At 42.2% G+C, this 23,706-nt stretch overlaps 1 protein-coding gene across 4 annotated transcripts in view; it reads left to right on the top strand.

The window, feature by feature from the left end:
• Positions 1–23,706, top strand: part of myo10 (myosin X) — a 333,744-nt gene that overhangs the window by 159,794 nt on the left and 150,244 nt on the right. For all 4 annotated transcript variants that reach the window (XM_087987033.1, XM_043689681.2, XM_087987034.1 and 1 more), the window contains 6 exons: positions 359–488; positions 887–1,005; positions 6,680–6,826; positions 7,034–7,134; positions 9,694–9,760; positions 20,804–20,896. In XM_087987033.1, coding sequence (XP_087843159.1) covers positions 359–488; positions 887–1,005; positions 6,680–6,826; positions 7,034–7,134; positions 9,694–9,760; positions 20,804–20,896 — 657 coding nt within the window. The remainder of the gene's footprint in view (positions 1–358; positions 489–886; positions 1,006–6,679; positions 6,827–7,033; positions 7,135–9,693; positions 9,761–20,803; positions 20,897–23,706) is intronic.

Here is a 23,706-nt window from a genome sequence, read left to right as displayed (position 1 = left end):
ACCCACACAGACATGGGCAGAATGTGCGAATTCCACACGACAGTTGCCTGAGGCGGGAATTGAACCCGGGTCTCTGGCGCTGTGAGGCAGCAGTGCTAACCACTGTGCCAACATGCAAGTCATCCCACTTTCTACTTTCCTGCTCCTCTGGGCTCTGTAAAATCACCACCTTAGAGAGCTGACAGCAAGCCAACTGGCCAAAATTACAATTGATAAACATAAAACTGCAAATTGAGATGTGCCAAACAAATAAGCCTTGAACTGTTGCAGCAAAGCTGAATTGTTAAAATCCCTAGACAATCTGAATTAGAATTTATTTCAACTGTATACATGTCTATGTCACTCTGCTTCATTCCAGACTGCCATGAGAGTGATGAAGTTCAGCTCTGAAGAAATTTTGGAGGTGCTGAAGCTACTTGCTGGAGTGCTGCATCTTGGGAATATTGAATTTGTAATTGCTGGAGGGGCACAAGTTTCCTCAAAAAATGGTAAATATATGTAACTCGATTTCTCAGAGAAAAATTATGTTACCTTTGCTGATTGGTGTGTTTGTGAATCGAGAAATCTTGTGAATGTGGTGGACTTTTAATTATTGTCTGAGGATTTTGGACATGTCAGTAGAAGTATTTGAAACAATGCTTCATTCTTATGCTGAGTTGTGATATGACTAAACTTTGTGTACAGTAGATTCAGCTCTTAAATCAAACCTTTCTTGACAATGTAAGTTGTAACATTGCTCAATTTATTTTGTTCAATTTATAATTAATGTAAAATATGAACAAAATGTTGTGATGCAACAGCCAAAGAGAGTAATAAAAATCATCTTGGCTAAATGAGTAACTTGAATAAAAACGATTCATGGATCTCTGTATTTCTATATCTTCAGCTTTGGGAAGAGCAGCAGAGTTGCTTGGGTTGGACTCCATGAAATTTACAGAAGTGCTGACTCACCGGTCCATGATTCTCAGGGGTGAGGAAATCAGCACACCACTGACTGTAGAGCAGGTAAAAATCGAGAATACATTGGTTGTATTCATGAACTACCTTAACTGTTAAGTCAATAAAGCTCTGATACATTATTACTATTATATGGTTAAACGTGTTAGCAGACAACTAATTAGCAGTAAACAAGGCAGGAAGACATTCACATTGAGCAAAATCACTTTGATCAGTATTTAATGAAGCCTTTAAGAGGGTGGAATGTGTATGAATCAGAATCTCTGTGTTTAAGTATTGGGTTTAGCTTGTGAGAGATCGGGTGACATGTCAATGTGGAGTGGCCAACGTACTGCCTGGTGTGGTAACTGATAGCAGCCAGCACAAGCCTGGAAAATATCACATTAGTGTCCTCAAATGGAGTTGGACTAGCAAGATGACATGACTGGTGTTTTGGTCCTCAAATGTCAGCACAGAAAGACAATGGCTTGTTTAAGTGGCGTTCGGCAGAGGTGCTGTTGAAGGTGGTCAGGCTCTGATTTACGGGATAGGGTCATTTGTAACCAAAGTCTTGTCATGTGGTCAAGAGAGGCAGCTGTACCACTCATGGCACATCAACATTTAAGAAAGGAAGCTCGAGTCTGAAGTACAGCAGGTCCAGCTGTAGGTCAGTGGTCACTGAGGGAGGGTCAATGGAAAGACCGTAAGACTACAAGAAATAGGTACAGGAGTCGGCCATTCAAGTTTGCTGTTCCATTCAATAGAATCGTGGCTGATCCAACACTCCTCACCTTCACTTTCCTGCCCTTTCACAATAACCTTTGATTCCCCTCCTTATGAAGTATCTATTTCACCCTAAATTACACACAAGGAGTTGTCCCCACAACTCTTTGTGGCAAGGAGTTCCAAAGATCCACAAGCCTCTGGGAGAAGGAATTCCTCCTCCTCCGAGTTTTAAGTTGGCATCCTTTAATTCTAAGACTATGTCCTCTGGTCTTAGATTCTCCCGTGAGAGGAAACATCCTCTCAGCATTTACCTCGTTAAGCCTGTTAAGAATCTTACATCTCTCAATGAGATTGCCTCACATTTTTTAAACTTGAATGAAAGTAGAGCCCCCGGGAGAAAGTGAGGACTGAAAATGCTAGAGATCAGAGTCGAGAGTGTGATGCTGGAAAAGCACAGCAGGGCAGGCAGCATCCAAGGAGCAGGAGAATCTCCCTGAGCAGTACGCCTTCCAGCAAGGTGCCAAATATCCCTTGTCTGCTATGTTAAGAGCAAATGTCAGGAACTGTGCAGGTCGGGTGAATTGGCCATGCCACATTGCCCGTAGTGTTAGGTAAGGGATAAATGTAGGGGTATGGGTGGGTTGTGCTTCGGTGGGTCGGTGTGGACTTGTTGGGCCAAAGGGCCTGTTTCCACACTGTAATGTAATCTAATCTAATCTAATGTAATCTAAAAAATCTAAACTTTGGACTCATGTTGCTTGACTGGTCATGCAGGCTCTCTTAGTGTTGGAGCCAGGGATTCTTGTGAACAGCATGTGATAAGATGGCCATGGGTTTGCAAAAGTGAGAAGCCATACGGATGGGCAATATGGTGAATGAGGCAAGTTTGGTAAGGTACGGTCAAGAAAATTAAGCCTCATGGTGAAACACCCTCCAAAGAACTCAATGATAGTCGCACTTAGCTGAAAAGTAAGATTCAGCATTGTGTATGGTAGCATTGACATGACGGATCCATCAGAGCCCATGCTGTTCAGGAGGAGTTGCTTTGGTTGGCCTAATATGACTCCAGACCCCTTGATGTCTCTTGGCATCAGGTCAACATGGTCAAAGAACCACCAACTGATTATAGAGTGACCTCAGTTGTTCTCCATGATGGGCCTCCCTTTAAAGGAAGAACAAGGCCCTTGTGGCAAGGTAGTGTCCCTACCTCTGGACCAGAAGGCCCGGGTTCAAGTCCTACCAGGACTGGAGGTGTATAATAATATCTCTGAAGAGGTTGATTTTAAAAAAATGTTCAAATTTGGAAAAAAAAGGATACACTGATGGTATTCTGCATGAGGGATTTCAATCTTTTCCCCAAGACTTGCTTAGTTGCCATGATTTGGAGACGCTGGTGTTGGACTGGGGTGTACAAAGATTAAAAATCACACAACGCCAGGTTATAATCCAACAGGTTTAATTGAAAGCACTGACTTTCGAAGTGCAGTTCCTTCATCAGGTGATTGTGGAGAATAACATTGCAAGACACAGACATTATAGCAAAGGTTTACAGTGTGATGTAACTGAAATCATATATTGAAAAAGACCCGGATTTGTTAAGTCTCTCATTCTTCCAATATGGCCATTCTAAAAGATGAGAGACTTAACAAACAATCCGGGTCTTTTTCAATGTATAATTTCAGTTACATCACACTGTAAACTTTTTCAATAAATTCTGTGTCTTATGATCTTATTCTCTAGAATCACTTGGTGAAGGAGCAGCGCTGCAAAAGCGAGTGCTTCCAAATAAACCTGTTGGACGATTAGCTGTTGTTGAGTGACTTAACTTCCTTAGCAGCGTCACTGTTGGCTGAGTCCTAATGAAGATAGCCTCTAAACTGGGTCTGTGACAAGTGCTGAGAGGATGAACAAGATGAAAAAATCCATTTGACCTGATCCTCACCAGCTTATCTTGTAGATGCATCTGTCTATGACATCATTGGTAAGAATGATCACTATGCATGATCATGGGCAGGAAGAATCATCTTCATATTCGGGAAACATTCTGTTGTGCTGTGAGAGACTACCACTTGGCTAAATGGGACTAGGACAGACTTTGAGCAGATCTCAAGCAACTCAGAGCTACTGTGGACCACCAGCAGCAACAGAGTCATATACAAATACTGTCTGAGACCTGATGGCATTTGAGTATATCCCAGACTCTAAACCTCAAGTCCCCAGAGATCAGCTTGAGTTCAGTGAAGATTTGAGAAAGGAATGCCTGGAGTAGCACTAAGAATACCTAAATATCAAGTGTTAGCCGAGTTAAGCTACAACACAAGACTGCCTGCATGCTGAACAGCAGACGCTGCAATAGATTTGGCTAGAACATTCCACAACAAATTGATCAGATATAAGCTCTCCAGTCTTGTCACATCCTGCTTGAATGGCGGCGAATAATTCAACATCTAATAAATAGGAGAAAGGGCTCTGCAAATATCCCCATCCTTGGTGGCGAGCACAGCTTGCAGATGCCAAAGAAAAGTCTGAAGATTTTGCATCTATCTTCAATCAGAAATGCTGAGTAGTTGATCCATCTTAGTCTCCTAGAGTTACCAACATCTTATATGCCAGTCTCTAACCAATTCAATTCTCATTGTAACATCAAGCAACGGTGACTGAATTGGATGCAGCAACGACCCTACAATATTCTGACAGTAGTGCTGAAGGCTTGTGCACCAAATCTAGCTGTGCTGCTAGTCAAGCTCATTCATTTAGCCACAATACTAGCATTATTAAAATATTACAGAGATATGTCCAGTGCCCTAAAACGAGAACACAATCAACCACAATCAATGGACTCCATGATTCAATGATAGGACAGGAATTGTATTAGCCTACAGAGCATGAATTTAATGGGTATCTCAGATTCCAAGGTATTTCCTCCCATCACCTTCACTTGTGCTGCTTGTAATACCTGCTAAGGTAGTGAAAACTGGGTGGCACAGTGGTTAGCACTGCTGCCTCACAGCGCCAGAGACCCGGGTTCAATTCCCGCCTCAGGCGACTGACTGTGTGGAGTTTGCACATTCTCCCTGTGTCTCCGTGGGTTTCTTCTGGGTGCTCCGGTTTCCTCCCACAGTCCAAAAATGTGCAGGTTAGGTGAATTGGCCATGCTAAATTGCCCGTAGTGTTAGATGCAGGGGTAAATGTAGGGGTATGGGTGGGTTGCGCTTCGGCGGGTCGATGTGGACTTGTTGGGCCGAAGGGCCTGTTTCCACACTGTAATGTAATCTTTCCTCTTATAAAAAATGGGCGGCACGGTGGCACAGTGGTTAGCACTGCTGCCTCACAGCGCCTGAGACCCGGGTTCAATTCCTGCCTCAGGCGACTGACTGTGTGGAGTTTGCACGTTCTCCCCGTGTCCGCGTGGGTTTCCTCCGGGTGCTCCGGTTTCCTCCCACAGTCCAAAGATGTGCAGGTCAGGTGAATTGGCCATGCTAAATTGCCCGTAGTGTTAGGTAAGGGGTAAATGTAGGGGCATGGGTGGGTTGCGCTTCGGCGGGTCGGTGTGGACTTGTTGGGCCGAAGGGCCTGTTTCCACGCTGTAATGTAATCTAAATCTAATCTAATCTAAACTAAAATTATTCAGAATATTTATTTCTAGTGGTTTCCTGTGTGCTTTTCCATGGAAATCTTCTCTTGAGAGCTCTGTCAGAACCCAATATTTTTTCCTTTCCTGAATGTTGTCTCTGTAACTCACCATCTGCAATTCCTGCCTTTGCCCTACCTTACAAAGTATGTGAGCCGATGGTTGCCGGTGTGAAATTGAGATGGTGTTCCAGCCTCATGACTCTCCCCTTCTTGTACTTATCTATTCTGACTTAGCTTAAGCAATAAGGGGAAAGTGCAATGTAAGGAGAATTGAGTAGAAGCATGCCTTCATTATTGTTTACAGTCATACTGCTGCCTAAGTCATGACCACTGCAGTTCAGGTGAATACATTCCCCTCCAAAGGGATAAGAATAGGCTGTATTTCCTGACTCCTACCAGTTAGCTTGTGCTCCCTCTGGTTGTACACCACCTGCAAGTGAGAACAATGTGCCTGGGACTGTTGTAATAGGTGATGTGATGACTTCGTTAAATAGTTGGTAGTATTTGCATATATCTGGTGTGGCTGTGAAGCTTACAGCAGTGCTGTATTGTGAGCCTGTTGTGAGGCTATGAATGTGAACAATGACTCAAGATGAATAGAGATTGTGGAAGGGAATACGGTAGATTGAACAGTGTGGGAGGTGACTGTTGACATCAATAATGTGGCATCTGAAGAGACATTTGCTGATTTTGATTATTCTTGGGTCTTTGAATTTATTTGGCATTGCACGTCCTCAAGGTTATCGTGATTGCAGAGATCTGCATAGCTATTTGACCTGACTGCAGTTTCCTTCAGGAGAAAGTGAGGACTGTAGGTGCTGGAGATCAGAATGAGTGTGTGGTGCTGGAAAAGCACAGCAGGTCAGGCAGCATCTGAGAAGTAGGAGAACCGACAGTTTGGGCATAAGCCCTTCATCAAAACGTCGATTCTCCTGCTTCTCAGATGCTGCCTGACCTGTTGTGCATTTCCAGCACCACACTCCCAACTACAGTTTCCTTCAGTGCTATATTGGAGAGTCTGCAAACGTTTTGATCCATTCCTTCTGCTTTCAAAGCAACTGTCTTGTAGAATGACTTCCATGAACTAATGCCATTGTGCACCTCTGTTTTAAAATTGAAGGCTTTAAGTACAGCAAGTTAACCAGAACTTGTGCTAGTCTCTTGCATTATTTTCCTCTGATTAGAAGTTTGACCACTCAGCAGCAATGAATGTTGCCTGTGGTAATAATTTAACTGAATAATCAGGCTGAGCTTGCAGAAGAAGTCATTATTACAGGTTTATGATGACCATTTTTGAGTATTTTTAACTTTGTGCCCTTTTGTCTGATTTTAAAATTGAGCTTGAAGTGCAGTAAAATGGAATTAAATTGTTACTTCTCCACAGGGAATCGATTCCAGAGATTCAATGGCCATGGCACTTTACTCGCAATGTTTTTCATGGATTATTAAAAAAATCAATAATAGAATAAAAGGAAAGGAGGATTACAGATCTGTGGGTGTCCTTGATATATTTGGATTTGAGAATTTTGAGGTATAGTAAATTGAGGGTTATTTTTATTTAAAGCACTCATGAAAATTATTCTTCACCACCTTTCTTAACTCTTTGTATTATTGTTTCTCCGTTATTTCTTTCTCTCTGGCTTGCGTTTTGCAATCCCGTTTTATTCTTTGTGGACTTGTCTTTGCATTTTTAACTCTTTCCTATTAATTTGCATGTAATTGCTATATTTATCAACAGGTAAATCGGTTTGAACAATTCAACATAAATTATGCAAATGAAAAGCTTCAGGAATATTTCAACAAGCACATATTTTCTTTGGAACAGCTAGAATATAACAGGTAAATATCGTATCAGCTGCAACTCAACAATAAATAATTATAAAACAAGAAGTTGCTGGAAAAGCTCAGCATATCTGGCAGCATCTCTGAAGAATAATCAAAGTTAACATTTTCGGGTTTGAGGAATGGTCACCAGACCCGAGATGTTAACTCTTGACGTTTCTTCACAGCTGCTGCCAGATCTGCTGAGCTTTTCCAGCAACTTTAGTTTTTGTTCCTGATTTACAGTGTTCACAGTTCTTTCACAGAACATAGAACATTACAGCACACTACAGGCCCTTTGGCCCTCTATGTTGCACTGACCTGTGAAACCAATCTGCAGCCCACCTCACCTACACTATTTCACTTTCATCCATATGTTTATCCAATGACCATTTAAACGCCCTTAAAGTTGGCGAGTCCACTACTGTTGCAGGCAGTGCGTTCCACGCCCCTACTACTCTGAGTAGAGAAACTACCTCTGACATCTGTCCTATATCCATCACCCCTCATTTTAAAGCTATGTCCTCTTGTGCTCACTGTCACCATCCAAGGAAAAAGGCTCTCACTGTCCACCCGATCTTACCTTCTGATTATCTTACTTGTCTCACTTAAGTCACCTCGCAACCTTCTTTTCTGAAATGAATCAGCCTCCAGTCTCTCAGCAGTTCCTCATAAGACCTTCCCTCCATACCAGGCAACATCCTAGTAAATCTCTGCACCATTTCGAAAGCTTCCACATCCTTCTCATAATGCAGTGACCAGAACAGTACGCAATACTCCAATTGAGGCTGCACCAGGACTTTCTACAGTTGCAGCATGACCTTGTGGCTCTGAAATTCAATCCCTCTACCAATAAAAGCTAACATACCGTATGCCTTCTTAACAACCCTATCAACCTGGGTGGCAACTTCCAGCAAATCTATCTACATGGACATCAAGATTTCTCTGCACATCTCCACTCCCAAAAATCTTAACAGTAGCCCAGTTCTCTGTATTCCTGTTGCTCATTCCAAAGTGAATCACCTCACTCTTTTCCACAAACTCCATTTGCCACCGCTTAGCCGAGCTCTGTAGCTTATATGTGTTCCTCCATAACCTGCAACATCCATCGGCACTATTCACAACTCTACTGACCTTAGTGTCATCTGCAAATTTACTAACCCATCCTTCTGTGTCCTCATCTCGGTCATTTATAATGACAGACTGCCGGGGCCTCAAAACAAATCCTTGCTGTACACCACTAGCAACTGAACTCCAGGGTGAAACTTTCCCATCAACCACCATCCTCTGCCTCCTTTCAGCTAGCCAATTTCTGATCCAAACTGCTAAATCGCCCTCAATTTCAAGCTTCCGTATTTTGTGCAATAGCCTACCGTAGGGAATCTTATCAAACACCTTAGTGAAATCCATATACACCACATCAATCCCTTTACCCTCATCTACCTGTTTGGTCACCATCTCAAAGAACTCAACAAGGTTTGTGAGACATGACCTACCCTTCACAAAACCGTGTTGATTATCCCTAATCAACTTATTCCTCTCTCAATGATTATAAGTCCTAACTCTTATAACCTTTTCCAACACTTTACCCACAACTGAAGTAAAGCTCACTGGTCTATAATTACCAGGGTTGTCTCTACTCCCCTTCTTGAACAAGGGAACAACATTTGCTATCATACAGTCTTCTGGCACTATTCCTGTAGACAATGACAACACAATGGTCAAAGCCAAAGGCTCTGCAATCTCCTCCCTGGCTTCCCAGAAAATTCTAGGATAAATCCCATCCATCCCAGGGGACTTATCTATCTTCACACTCTCCAGAATTGCTGAACCTCCTTGCGAATGAAAATCCATTCTCGTCTAGTAGCCTGTATCTCAGTATTCTCCTCGACATTGTCTTTTTCCCGCATTAATACTGACGAATTCAGCGCTTCCCCATCTCCTCGGACTCCATGCACAACTTCCCACTACTATCCTTGATTTTTGTTTTTAATAAATAAATAGTTGCAGTTGAACTATTGTTAGGGTTTCCTCTTTACCCAATGAGAACTTTAAACAGTATGAGGCTGCTTCTTGAAATGGGTTCCATACCCTTCGATATTGAGTGTGTTCAGTTGTCCCACAGGTTGAACATTTCAATTTTCATCTCAACACAATGGCAGTGTATCTGCATATTTCAGAGTGGTGTTTGTCACAAGTAATTCTGAAATGTGTCTGGTTCATATCTAATTGGGTAATTGCTTATTTCAGGTATCATTAGTAATTTTTGCTCTAATGTATTCTGAACTTCTTTTAAAATTTGATTTTGACTTCCATCTGAGTGGTTTCAAATTGAAGTCTCCCCAACTTAGCGAGATCCTTTGCCCAATAAATTGGAAAGAGACTCAAAAACCGACCATAAAAAAAAAAGAAAATGCCATTCATGTCTTAAATTGTAAATGTTCAGCTAGGAGAGTACTTCTAAAGATTTTGCACACCCGTTAATATGAATATATAAAGAATACTCTGTTCTTTAAGCAAACTGGAAACCTTGTGTGTATGTCTTCATTTCGTTGACTAAGAATTATTTTTCACTAGAGATGGATTGATCTGGGAAGACATTGATTGGATGGACAATGGCGAATGTTTAGATCTCATTGAGAAGGTAATTTGTTTTATTCACATCATTTTAAGGGCCACACAATAAAGAGTAGGAATAGGAGGATAGAGCAGATGAATGTATGGCTGAGAAGCTGGTACAGGGAAGAAGGATGATTTTTGGATCACTGAGATTTCTTTTGGGGTACAAGTGACCTGTATAAGAAGGATGGGTTGCACTTGAATTGGAAGCAGACTAATATGTTGGCGGGGAGAATTTAAACTCGTGGGGGTGGGGTGTGTGCTTTGGAGAGACAGAAAAGGGACCAGTCTGAGGCTGGTGCAGTTGGGAATTGGAACAAGTAAATTAGTCAAGGCAGGCAGGAGGAAAAGCAGAGATCAAAGTAGGACTGACCAATTAAACCACATTTATTTCAATGCAAGAGGCCTGACAGCTAAGGCAGATGATCTTGGGGCAGGGTTGAGAACATGGGACTGGGATGTCATAGCTATTATGAAGACGTGGTTCAGGGGTGGACACAACTGGTAGCTTAATGTTCCAGAGTATAGATTCTATAGGAAAGTTAGAAAGAGAGGAGAGGGAGTAGTGTTTTTGATTAGGGATAACATTATGACTGTACTTAGGCAGGATATTCCAGGGAGCGTGTCTGGTGATTTTAAATGGGTGGAACTCAAACATTGAGAAAGGAATGATTACCTTACTGAGATTGTACTATAGAACTCCCAATATTCAGCGGGGAATTGAGAAACGAGATGGAAATGTGTTGCTGGAAAAGCGCAGCAGGTCAGGCAGCATCTAGGGAACAGGAGAATCGACGTTTCGGGCATTAGCCCTTCTCCAGCAACACATTTCCATCTCTGATCTCCAGCATCTGCAGACCTCACTTTCTCCTCGGGGAATTGAGAAACAACTTGTAAGGAGATCTCCATTATCTGTAAGAATAATATGGTGGTGATGGTAAGGAATTTTAACTTAGCAAACATAGACTAGGGCTGCGGTAGTGTCAAGGGCTTGAATGGAGAGGAATCCATTAAGTGTGTACATCAAATGTTCTTTTTCAGTATGTGGATGTACCTACTCGAGAAGGAGCAAAACTTTGACCTTCCCTTGGGAAATAGAGCGAGCAAGTGACTGGGGTGTCAGTGGGGCAAGTGTTTGTAATTCTACTGGTTGTAAAATGGTGATGGAAAAGATAGGCAGGATCTAAAAGTTCAAGTTCTAAATTGGAAGAAGGCCAATTGTGACTCTCTTAGGCAAGAACTTGAAGATCGTATGAGGAAAGACTGAGACACTTGGGGCTGTTTTCATTAGAGAAAAGAAGGTTTAGGGGTGACTTGATTGAGGTGTACAAGATGATTAGGGGGTTAGATAGGGTTGACAGTGTGAACCTTTTCCCGCGTATGGAGTCGGGTATTACAAGGGGGCATAGCTTTAAATTAAGGGGGGGTAGATATAGGACTGAAGTTAGGGGTAGGTTCTTCACTCAGCGAGTCGTAAGTTCATGGAATGCCCTGCCAGTAGCAGTGGTGGACTCTCCCTCTTTATGGGCATTTAAGCGGGCATTGGATAGGTATATGGAGGATAGTGGGTTAGTATAGGTTAGGTGGGCTTGGATCGGCGCAACATCAAGGGCCAAAGGGCCTGTACTGCGCTGTATTCTTCTATGTTCTATGTTCTATAACTTTTGCTGGAAGCAGATGTGTGCAAGTGAAGAATCAGCTGGAAAGTAGGAAGCCCATAAAAATGAGATACCAAGGGTCCAGTGACAATATGCTATTGTTAGGGTGAAAGGCAAGGCTGGAGGACGAGAAAAATTGGGATTTTGGTCAAGAATAAGCGGGAACCATATGTCTGGAATAGATGGCAGAAATCAAGTGAAACCCTAGACAAGAATAAGGGCAATAATAGTATACTCAACAGGGAAATCAGGAGGGCAAAAAGGGGATATAAGATAGCTTTGTCAAACAGGGTTAAGTAGAATCTAAAGGTTTTCTACAAATTGTTCTTGGATTCTACAAGATCAAACGAGTAATTAGGGAGAGAATAGGGACCCTTAAAGGTTAGCAAGGTCACCTATGAGTGGAACTACTGGAGATGGGTGAGATACTAAATGAGTATTTTACATCAGAGTGAAGAAGAATATAAAAGTTAAAGAACTTGGGGAAATAAATAGCGCTATCTTAAGTGTCCATATCACGGAGGAGGAAGTGGTGAACATCTTAAAATTCATCAAGGTAGATTAATCCCTGGGACCAATTCTGGGGTGCACCTGGAGTTTGTGGGAAGCCAGGGAAGTGATTGCTGGGCCTCTTGCTGAGATATTTGAATCATTGATAACCATGCTGGGGCATTGGAAGACTGGAGGTTGGCTAATGTGATGCCACTATTTAAGCAAGGTGGTAAGGAAAAGTCAGGGAAGTATAGACAGGTGAGCCTGACATCAGTGTCGAGGGGATTCTTAGAGACAAGATTTAAATATTCTTGGAAAGGCAAGGACTAATTAGGGATAGGCAACATGGTTTTATGTCTGGGAAATTGTATCCCACAAACTTGATAGGTTTTTGAAGAAGTAACGAAGAAGCTTGATGAGAACAGAGCACTGGATGTTGTCTATATGGAAATCGGTACAGTGTTAGACAAGGTTCTGCATTCTTCTAAAAGAGCAATAAAAGATTTTAAAGAAAAGGTGCCTGGAGGTTCCGTGACTCTATGCGAGAAGCATTTGTAATATTTGGATGAATTAACTGTGCAAACCGTTATTAATGGATATGATGTAATTGGGATCACCTTATGGCTCCAGGGTGGCCAAGGATGGGAACTCACCATCCAAGGGTACTCAATTTTAAAGAAAGGGGTCTGGGATAACATTGCTGGTAACCAGGTGATTCTCACATTTGTAAAGGAGGGCAACAGCCTGGACTGTGGAAGCTGTGTGGGTGGAGCTGCAGAAAACCAAAGGGAAAAAGACTTTAATGGGAGTTGTGTACAGACCACAAATAGTAGTTGTAAGGTTGAAGATTGTATCAAACAGGAAATTAGAGATGCATGCAGTCAGGGTACAGTACTTACTATGGGTACAGTACTTCAATCTACATATTGATTGGACTAGCCAAGTTGGTAGCATTGCAATGGAAGAGGATTTTCTCAACCATATGAGGAATGGTTTACTCAACCGATATGTTGAAGAACCAATGAGAGAGCAAGCCATCCTAGATTAGGTGTTGCGTAACGAGAGGGAATTAATTAACGACATTGTAGTGCAAGATCCTTTGGGAAAGGGTGACCATAATATGGTAAAATTTTTCCATTAAAATGGAGAATGACCCAGTTAAATCTGAGACCAGGGTCCTGAACTGAAAGCTAACTTTGGTATGAGGCATGTATTGGCGAGGACAAACTGGCCAAGGATACTTAAGGGTTGGTGTTGGAAAGGCAAAGGCAGGCATTTGAAGAACACACAGATGAACTGCAACAACTGTCCATCCTTATCTGGCGTTAGAGTAAACCAGGGAAGGTGTCTTAACAATAGCTAACCAGGGACATCAGGCATAGTGTTAAAGCCAAAGAGAAGGTATATATTTCCCAGAAAAGGCAATAACCCGGAGGACGAGGAGAAATTTAAGGTCGAGCAGATGAGGTCAAAAGGTTTAATTCAGAAGGGGAAGTTAGAACATGTAAGTAAATTTTGGGAAGACATAAAAACTGACTGCAAAAGCTTCTATGGATAGGTGAAGTGAAAAACAATAGTGAAGACAAATGTCCCTTGCAATCAGTTGAATTCATGACAACAAAGAGATGGTAGACCAGTTGAGCAAACACTTTGGATCTGTCCTCACTAAAGAGGAAATAAATAACATCAGGAAATACTGGGGGACAGAGAGTCAAGCAGGAAGGAGGAACTGAAGGAAATCTTTATTTGTCAGGAAATGGTGTTGGGGGAATTGATACATCTCCAGGACGTGATGCTCTGAATCCCAGAGTACTTCAGGGAGTGGCCCTAGAAATAACAGATGCGTTGGTGATCATTTTCCAGCATTCTGTCGACTCTGGAAGATTTCTAATGGACTGGAGGGTAGCTAATGTCACTCCATTCTTCTCTTTTCTCAAAAAAAAGAGGAAGAGAGAAAATGGGGAATTATGGGCTAGTTATCCTGACATAGGTGGTGGGAAAAATGCTGGAGTCAGTTATTAAGGATGTAAGAAATTGAGCATTAGAATGCAGTGACAGAATAGGTCCTAGTCAAAACGGATTCACTAAAGGATTCCTGCTTGACAAATCTGGTAGAACGTTTTGAAGACGTGAAAGCAGAGTGCAAAAGAGTGAATCGGTGGATGTTTTGTATCTGGACTTTCAAAAGGCTTCTGACAAGTTTCCGCACAAGGTTACGAAGGAAAATTGCATCCCATGATGTCAGCGATCATGTGTTGACAGGCATTAGAGAACTGGTTGGCAGACAGAAAGCATTGAGTTGCAATAAATGGGTCCTTTCAGAGTGGCAGACAGTGATGTGTGGGGTGATGCAAGGTTCAGTGCTGCGACCTCAGCTGTTCACAATGTACGTTCACGATTTGGATGAAGGAGTTGAATGCAATATCTCCCAATGTGCAGCTGACACTAAGCTGGGTGGTAGTGTGTGCTGTGAAGAGGATACAGGATGACTTGGACAGGCTGGCTGAGTGTGCAAAAACTTGGCAAATGTGAGGTTATTTACTTTTGTGGCAAAAAGAGGAAGGCAGATTGTTATCTAAACGATGGCAGTTTCGGAAAAGATGAGTACACAAGATCTGGATGTCACGGTGGAACAGTCACTGAAGGTTGGCGTGAAGGTGCAGCAGGTAGTGAGGAAAGCTAATGGCATGCTGGCCTTCATAGCAAGAGAGTTTGAGTGTAGGAGTAGAGATGCCTTGCTGCAGTTATACAGGGTGTTGGTGAGGCTGTGCCTTGAGAATTTTGTGCAGTTTCGGTTTCCCGGTCTCAGGAAGGATATTCTTGCTATTGAGGAAGTCCAGTGAAGCTTCACCAGACTGATTGCCAGGATAGTGGGACTGACTTATGAAGAATGACTGGATCAACTGGGCTTGTACTCATTGGAATTTAGAAGAGTGAGGGAGGATCTTCTAGAAACATACAAAATCCTGATGAGACTAGACAGACTAGATGTGCAAAGAATGTTCACAATGTTGGGGAAGTCCAGAGCTAGGGGGTCACTCTAAGAATAAGGGTAAGCCATTCAGGACTGAGATGAGGAAGAATTTCTTCACCCAGAGAAACGAGTCTGTTTCTGTGCTGTACATTGCTTTGACACTGACCGTGAGTCATGTTATGTGGAACTCACTGTGCCGAGTATCCTGTACAGGAGCCACATGATATTGGTTGTGCAAGTTTGGATGGAACTGTTAATCTACTAAAACCATTCAGTAATATTTAGAAGTATTTGGGCCCAGAGTTAAGTGCTTATTTGGCACCTGATTCATTTCAGCCGCATCTGTCCTGAGAGGATTTCTGCTGGGAGTGCTGAATTATTAAATTTATTTGAATGTTCTAGAAGATATTCATTCTCTTACTTTGCAGTCTATGTCCAATCTAACAAGTCATGGCCCTGTGATGCAGCCTTTATTGCAACTGTGGAAAATTCGAGTAGTCCCTCTGACTAATGCACCTAACACTATGGGCAATTTAGCATGGCCAATTCACCTGACCTGCACATCTTTGGATTGTGGGAGGAAGCCAGAGCACCCGGAGGAAACCCACGCAGACACGGGAGAATGTACAAACTCCACACACAGTCACCCGAGGCTGGGATCGAACCTGGGACCCTGGTGTTGTGACGTAGCAGTGCTAACCACTGAGTCACTGTGCCGCCCAAGATGGTTGAGGAGGACCTTAGGAATGGCTTTTCCAGCAGCTTACAGCTGGAAGAGTCCCTGTAGTTACCACAGTCAATTTTTTTCCCCTTTCTTGAAAATGCTTACGATTGTGGCATCTCTGAGCTCTCCAGGAATGCTGTCCTCCTTCCAGATAAGGCAGACAAGGGCTATTTAGCTACAGCAGAACTCTTGGCCTCCACACTTCAGTGCCTCAGCGGGGATACCATCTGCTCCAGCAATGTTAAGCTGGTGGCTGGCCTTCTCTGTGTTGTGCAGGGCTGGGGTATGTAGCATGCTGTGGGATGTGTTCAAAGGCGCTGTGATTGAGGAGCTCTCTGTAGTGCTCCCCCCGACACTGTTAGATGGCTTCTTTATCTTTAGTGAGAGTCACTCCAGCCTTGACCAGCAGTGGAGTAGCGCGTTCAGTATTTGGTTCATTTGTGGTCTTGACAGCACAGAACAAACCATGCATATCATGATTGAAGGCCTGCCATTTCTCCTCTGAGTGCAGTTGTTGTTTCACAGTGAGAAATGCCAGATCTTGGATCTCCTGATCATTCTCATCAAACCAGTGCTTCCTGGTTGAATTGTTTTTGCAGACATTGATGATGGAGGTGTTAAGGCAAGATCAGAGACTATTGGGATCCCATGACTTGGTGTCACCAAGCGTTACTCACTTTGTGCAGGAGAGGTGGTCATATGAGGCTATTTTTTCCAGGTCCTTGAGTCCCTCAATGTTGTTACTTTTGCAGTACTGCTTCTATATTGATCCTGTCTTGGATAAGGCAATGGTCATCATCATTGAAAGATGATTCAACATCTTTCTGATCCCTCGATCTGACGATGACATAGTTTGAATGCCAGTGTTTGAATGTGGGTGCTACCATGTTGTCTTGTATTGTTCCCTTTGGGGTGCAGTGTGTTGGTGATGAGGTTGTGTTCACAGCGTTTGGTCAAGTGAAGGGTGGCACTTGAGTTTTGCTTCCCTACTTTCCTGATCACATTACCCCAAAGGTTTGCACTTCTGCCAACACTGGCATTGAAGTCGCCGAGGACAAGTAGTTTGTCCACCGCTGGGACCTGTACGAGAGTATCGTCAAGGCTGGAGTAGGATTTCTGCTTGTCCTCAGTTGCTGCACCGAACATTGGTGCATATGCACTGAATACTGTGACATACTGGTTCCAAAGAAAGGTAAGTCGAAGTATTGTGAGGTGTTCACTTACTCTACAGGGAGAATCTTTGAGTTGGTCCACTTTTTTAATGACAAAGCCAACTCAAAGGATGCAACACTCTTCTTTGCCCTTGTCTTTCCAGAGAAGGGTTTAGCCACCACTTTTTTCTCTCAGCTGCCTGCCAAGTTTCCCTTAGGGCAGCAATATCACTATCACGGCGCCTGACTTCCCAAGCAATGATGGTGGTGTGGTGCTTGGCGAGACTGCCCACAATGTTCCAGGTCCCAAATGTCATCCTGAGGGTGTGGAAAGTGCACGTGCGAGAGTTCTTTTAATGTGAGGAAACCGTTGCACACTGGCTACTACATGGTTTGGTGGATGGGGGGAGCGTTGTTGGGTGGGGGATTGTGATTGGTTGAGGGTGCGTTCCAAGGCAGCTGGAGACCAAGCACTGCTATTTGGCCTGAGATTGCCTGTGGTGGAATGCAGACAAATATCTTGGTACTGAGCAGCGCAACCTGCTGGGTTAGTACAAGGTCCGAAGTGAGGAGACTGGGGAAGAAGGGATGATGACAAGAAGGAGTGTACAGTTTTTGCTGTTGTGATGGTTATTCTCAGTCTGTGACTGTGAAATCGCTGGGATGGAGAATTGTAAAATCATTGGGCTGGTGTTGGGTGGGGGGGGGGGGTTCATAAAAAATAAACTGGATTGGGGGGTGTTTAAAAAAAAAATCACTGAACTGATGGCTAAGTTGTTTATGATACAGAGGCTTTGGAGAGAGTGCACAGAAGGTTTACCAGGATGCTGCCTGAACTGGAAGGCTTGCCTTATGAAGAAAGGTTGAATAAGTTCGGACTTTTCTCTCTGGAGAGAAGGAGGAATAGATAGAGTCAATAGCCAGATACTTTTCCCGAGGGCAGGATTGACTGGTACGAGGGGTCATAGTTTGAAGGTATTAGGAGGAAGGTATAAAGGAGACGTCAGAGGTAGGTTCTTTACGCAGAGAGTTGTGAATGCATGGAATGCGTTACCAACAGTGGTGGTGGAAGCAGACTCATTGGGGACATTTAAGTGACTGCTGGACATGCACATGGATAGCAGTGAGTTGAGGGGTGCGTAGGATAAGTTACTATATTTTACATTAGGATTAACCTTGGCACAACATCATGGGCCAAAGGGCCTGTTCTGTGCTGTACATTTCTATGTCCTATGTTCTATAGCATTACTGGGCTGGTAGGAGTTTATACAGGAGCTGAGCTGGAAAGGTGTTAGAAGATTACTGGTCTGACGCATTTATGAAGGCACTGAAACTGGGTGGGGGTCTTTTATAAAACACTTGCCTCTCAGATGTTAATTTAAAGAAAACTCACTGCACTTTGGGGGGTGTTATAAAGATTACTGGGAGATTTATAAACAGCGAAAGCTCTGGGCTGGGCAAGTTACAACCGTATTGGGCTGTGGGGTATTTTGGAATTACTGGAGGTGTTATAAAAACACCAGGCTGGGGGAGTTATTATAAAATCAACACTGGGCTTGGGGGTGGGTGCATAGTTATAAAAATTATTGTGCTGGAGGGCTAGTATGAAATAACTGGTGAGGTTGACCAAATGGAGCTTGACCCCCTCTGAGAACTAAAACCAAAACCACAAAAAAGGAGCATCTTTGCCCCATAATCTGTAAAAAGGAGTGTGAACAATGATGTAACCTGCTTTTCAGCAACTTCTAGTGGTTAATTGACATAAAACCCTGACTCTCACTTTAAAATCAACAAGTAACAGTTTATTTATCCAATTCAAACAGTGAACAAATTAACTAAACAGTTAACAAGCCAAATAAAACTTCTGTAACTACTAACTATTCCCAAATAAAGAAAGATCCTAATGGTATGCTGTTCCATTAAATAGAAGTCCCACTCATTTTTAAAAAAGTTGAATTTAGTCTCTCGAAACTACAGCCCTGTTAAGGAATGTTTTGTACCTTCTCCATCAATTGTTTAGTCAGGAATATTACCTAGTTGTGCTGTTGGTACAATTATTATTTAAATGGTGCTTTCTCTAAGACATAGAGGAGGCTGAGGGAGCCAGCGATTTTTCTCTTGAGAGCTGAGGGTCGTTAGCTCTGACGTATGGCAATCAGCTCTGGAGGCTTTATTCAGCTGTCCCCTTTTTATACCCTTGATGACATAGCAATTTCTTTGAATATGATTAGTCCTATGTTGTCAAAACCATCAATCTAACAATGTTTTTTGATATCTAAGTCTCTGGTTCAAATTGATTGGCTAAGTTCCAAAGCCTGTTGCCTTGATAAAAGAGCTGCTGCGTGGCCTGTTAACGGTAATGCTTTTTGATTCAATTAGTGTGCTCTCGGTGTAGTTGCAAACTTTCAAGCTGCTGCTCACAGACATCCTTTTTGTAAATCTAAGCACAGAGAAAGCGCATGATCTTAGAAGGATAACGCAGTACTTTCCCACCTAACATTTTGCCAACTCCAAATTCTAACTTCCTGCCTCAGATCGACCCAACTTCACTACACTGGGATTATATAAACACTGGGCTAGGGATAGAAATTAAAATTACTGGATTGTGGGAGTTGTTATAAAATTATTGGGGGTTTACAAAACACTGGGTTGGTGGTTTGTTATATAATTACATTTATATTTATGTAAACTTTGGGCTACCATTAGCATGCTTTGGATAATGCACTTGAAAAAAAAATGTCTTCAGATGATTTCAATGAAAACCAAAAAAAAATGAGAATTGTTTCTGCACCATTCATGACACAGACCATAGCTCCTGAAAGGAAATTATCAGCTTGCAGTCCATCGTTTTCTATTAATTCAACTTAATATTGGATGAATCCTGGGTTGTCTTGATTGGCATGCACTCCTCTCTCCTGAGCCTTCTCACCCACGAGCACTGACAGCTCTGACCTTTCTACTTCTTGAGCAGATGAAATACAGTGAGTTAATCAGTGGAAGTGTAGGTAAGATCTCAAATTGTAGAACATGTAGAAAAGTTCAGGGATAAAGAACTGGATCCCACAGGTTAAGGGCATTTGAAGGCACTGTTTGAGGGGAAAGAGAGATGGGAGTATTATCCAAGATCCACAATCTTACCTCTTCAGAGAGTTATAATTTCTGTACCCCTACTATCCCAGCAGCCTCCGGCTGCTCTCACTCCTTCACTACTCACCAAATTTCACCCACCCCTAATCTGTCCATCTAACTGCTGCCAGGTAGGTAGCTTGGGAGAACATTTAACAGGCGCTGTGAAGTTATTTTTAACAGAATTCCCAGGAAATCTGTACTTTTCAGTTTCCCATTGAGAGTTCTGCCTATGCTTTGTTCATAGTCACAAACAAATATGAAGGCCGCACATTCTGCTTTTATTTTGATATGTCACATTGATTTTATGTTGCTATTAAATTGAGATATGGGAAACAGTAAAGCATTTGGACCATTAGCTTTCTCTCTGCAATATAGGTTGATGAACTCACAAAATATGGGTACAACATGGCCACCAGTGGCACAAGTTTGTATTTACAAGGTGACAGGTTTGCCTTGGCAGTTTTCATCATCTTTGATGAATGACTAAAATGTGATGAAAAATATAGTTTTGTCAATGTAAAGCATCTCTTAATACACTCAAGATGATTATGAGCTTCAATGGATTCACGAGCTATAACCATATTTTAAATTGTTACTCATCCTTCTAAGGACCTCAAATTTTAGGAATTTTATTCTATAAATAAATGAGCCAATCCTATTATGTTTGCCCTAACTGTACCTGAGCATGTGCAGCACCTAACTATTTACAGTTTGGGATATCAAGTGCTAAACATAGAAGCAACTTTCCAGGAGTAGGTTTATAAATTTAAACTTGCTTTTGGTTCTCTGATTTGATTGAGAAGGAAAGATAGTTCTGCATTTACAGATATTGTTGAATGTTTTTTGTATGTAACCCAGAAGATACTTTTCATTATATAAAATTATTTCTGTGTAAATTAAAAATTATTTCCAAATCCTAATATTAAACTTTTGTTTGTAGAAAATGGGCATTCTGGCCCTTATCAATGAAGAGAGTCATTTTCCAAAGGGCACAGATGATACTTTACTGGCAAAACTGCACAGTCACCATTCGGTAGGTGATATACAGGCAAATAAGTCTCAGTTAATGTTCTAGCGTTTAGTTCGCTCATGTATGTGGTTTATTATAATCCATCAATGAGACTGTGAAGAGTCAAAAATCTAACAGATATCTTGCTAAGTCTTAGCTCGATGTGGGGTATACCCTGATGAATGGCCGTGAAACGTTGACAAAATGTAATGATCAAGGATAGGGAAATTAAGTGGCTTCTGCTGACCTTCCTTGAAAGTGCAACCCCAGCATTAGAAGAATATACCTCAAGTAGACCCACAATGTCTGATCTTCAAAGGTGGCATGTTGTTCAATTACTGATCTTCCAGCCAGCCTCTTAGACCAATCGGTCCTGCTTCATTCTGTTCAAGCCCCATTGAAGTCAGTTTAGTAAAAATTGTTTTTTCTTGCTCTGGATTCTCTAGTACCAACCTGATACATTGATCACAGTCTTCTAAATGATCCTCCCCATTTGGCCGAGCTCATTTCCAAGGGCCATCCCTCCTTGTTGGACTGGGCGCATACTGTTGTAGAAAACTCTGCTTAATACAATCCAGGAAAACTTGACGCTCTATGTCCCTTTTAGTGACCAGTATTCCAGTTTGTAACTGGATAATTGAAGTGCTTTACTGGTTTATAATGTTGGCAATTCTCTGTAACTCAGTTCACTTTAAATATGTTCCCTCTCCTCGATTCTTTTGTGATTGGGATCAGTTTTTCTGTATCTACCCAATCCAGACCTCTCATGAATTTGAAAATTCTGTGTTGTTTCCTCTTAGCCGCTGCCTTTCCGGGAGCTACAACCCAACCTCTCTAATCAAACCTCCTAACTGAAATTTTTTATCACTGGAGGCATTTTTGTAAACTGTCCCTCCACTCTTTCTGATGCTTTCCTAACCTTTCTAGGGTGTGGCATCCAGAACTGTACACAGTATTGCAGCTGAGGTCTAACAAGCATCTTATATAAGTTTATCACATCCTCTTCCTGTCCTGGCAACTTCAGTGACCTATGCATCAATATATCTAATCCTCTCTTCTGCATCTCCTTAAGTACTGTTCGTCTTGCATTTTGGTTAAAAAAGACACTAAGTATGTCCTCTTACTTCACATTGAGCATGATCTGCCGCCTATCTGTCTCCTCAGCAAGTTATCTGTGACCTTTTAAAGTTCGACACTGTCCTCTCAATTTCCAGTACTTCTAATTTTCTTAATTGTTCACAAAATTTAGAATTGTCCCTGTACGTCAGGAACAGCAAGTATTGCAGGATTGACCCCTAGAAAAACTTTGTCCAGCCCAAAAAATATCCATTGAACATTCCTCTTTGTTGCCTGTTACTCAGGCAGTTTTGTATCTATACCGCTACTGTCCTTTTGTGTTCCATTAGCTATAGTTTTCCTCTTGAGGGCATTGTATGACGCTGTATGAAATCTCTCGAAAGTCCAGGTACACCGCATTACCTTCATTGACTCTTTCAAAAAGTCCTGCTACTTAGTAAAATACAATCCTACTTTAGAAATCCATGTTTGCTCTTCCTAAACAACCCAACTTTTCAACTAATTCTACCTCACATAATTGTTTCTAAAAGGTTCCTTGTCACTGAAATGAGATTGGTGAGTATGTAATTGTTGAACTTAGTGTTACAACCTTGTTTGAGAATGGGTGTGATGTCTGCAATTTAACAAATCCTATGGTATCTCTCCTAAATCTCGGACAAATTGTTTATTGCCAGTACTGCTCCAATTTACTCTCACTTCCTCCTCCAATATCCTTGGATGCATCTCATCCAATCCCATTACTTGTCAACTTTAAACATGGATAGCCTTTCCAAAGTTTCTTCTTTATCAATTCCAAACCCTTCAGAGTTTCCTCTTCTGTCACCGTGGCCTGGCCTTAATAAATACAGATGTGGAATATTCATTTAACACCTCAATCATGCTTTTTGCCTGCATTCCCTTTTCGTCCCTAATTGGCCCTGCATCTCCTTTTGAAATCCATTTACTATTGATGTGTCTATGGAAGACATTAGAACTCCCCTTTATGTTGGCCGTCAATCCTTTCTCAAGCAATCCCACTTTTGCCTCCTCTCTGAAACTTGTGCATTTCTGTTGGTTCTAGAGGTATGTTCTACCAAAAACCTGTCATAAGCACAATTTTCATTTATTCCTTGATTTCTACTTTCCTGTTATCCAAGGAGCTCTGAATTTGTGTAATCTTCCTTTCCCTTTTAAGCAATATATACCAAACCAACTTTTTGAAGTTAGGTCATTGTTTTTATGATAAGCCATTTGTTTTGATCTGTCTGGCCCCGTGGGGCAGCACGGTGGCTCAATGGTTCGCACTACTGCCTCACAGCCTTGGACGACTGTCTGTGTGGAATTTACACATTCTCCCTGTGTCTGCGCGGCCTTCCTTGGGGTGCTCCAGTTTCCTCCCACAGTCCAAAGATGTGCAAGTTAGGGGAATTGGCCATGCTAAATTGCCTATGGTGTTAGGTGCATGGGTCAGGGGTAAAATGTAGGGAAATGAGTCGGATGGTTGGTGTAGACCTGTTGTGCTGAAAGGCCAGTTTCCACACTGTAGGGAATCTAATCAAAATCAGTTCTATTTGGCTCCATTGACGTGGGCTCGTCCCCTACCCTCATTTAATTATTCTTATTCTGGATTGCCCGCCGATCTTTTCCAATATCATCCTGAACCTAATGAAACGATGATCACTGTCAAATAAATGATCTCTCACTGACACTTGATCTAATTCACCCACCTCATTTCCACAAACCAGGTCCAACAGTAGTATATGTCTAATTGGATTAGA

This window comes from Chiloscyllium plagiosum, unplaced genomic scaffold, assembly GCF_037043375.1.
Source record: "Chiloscyllium plagiosum isolate Xiang-an unplaced genomic scaffold, Cpla_swu_hap1 HiC_scaffold_5, whole genome shotgun sequence".
Classification (NCBI taxonomy): Eukaryota; Metazoa; Chordata; class Chondrichthyes; order Orectolobiformes; family Hemiscylliidae; genus Chiloscyllium; species Chiloscyllium plagiosum.
This window is presented reverse-complemented; position numbering and strand designations above follow the sequence as displayed.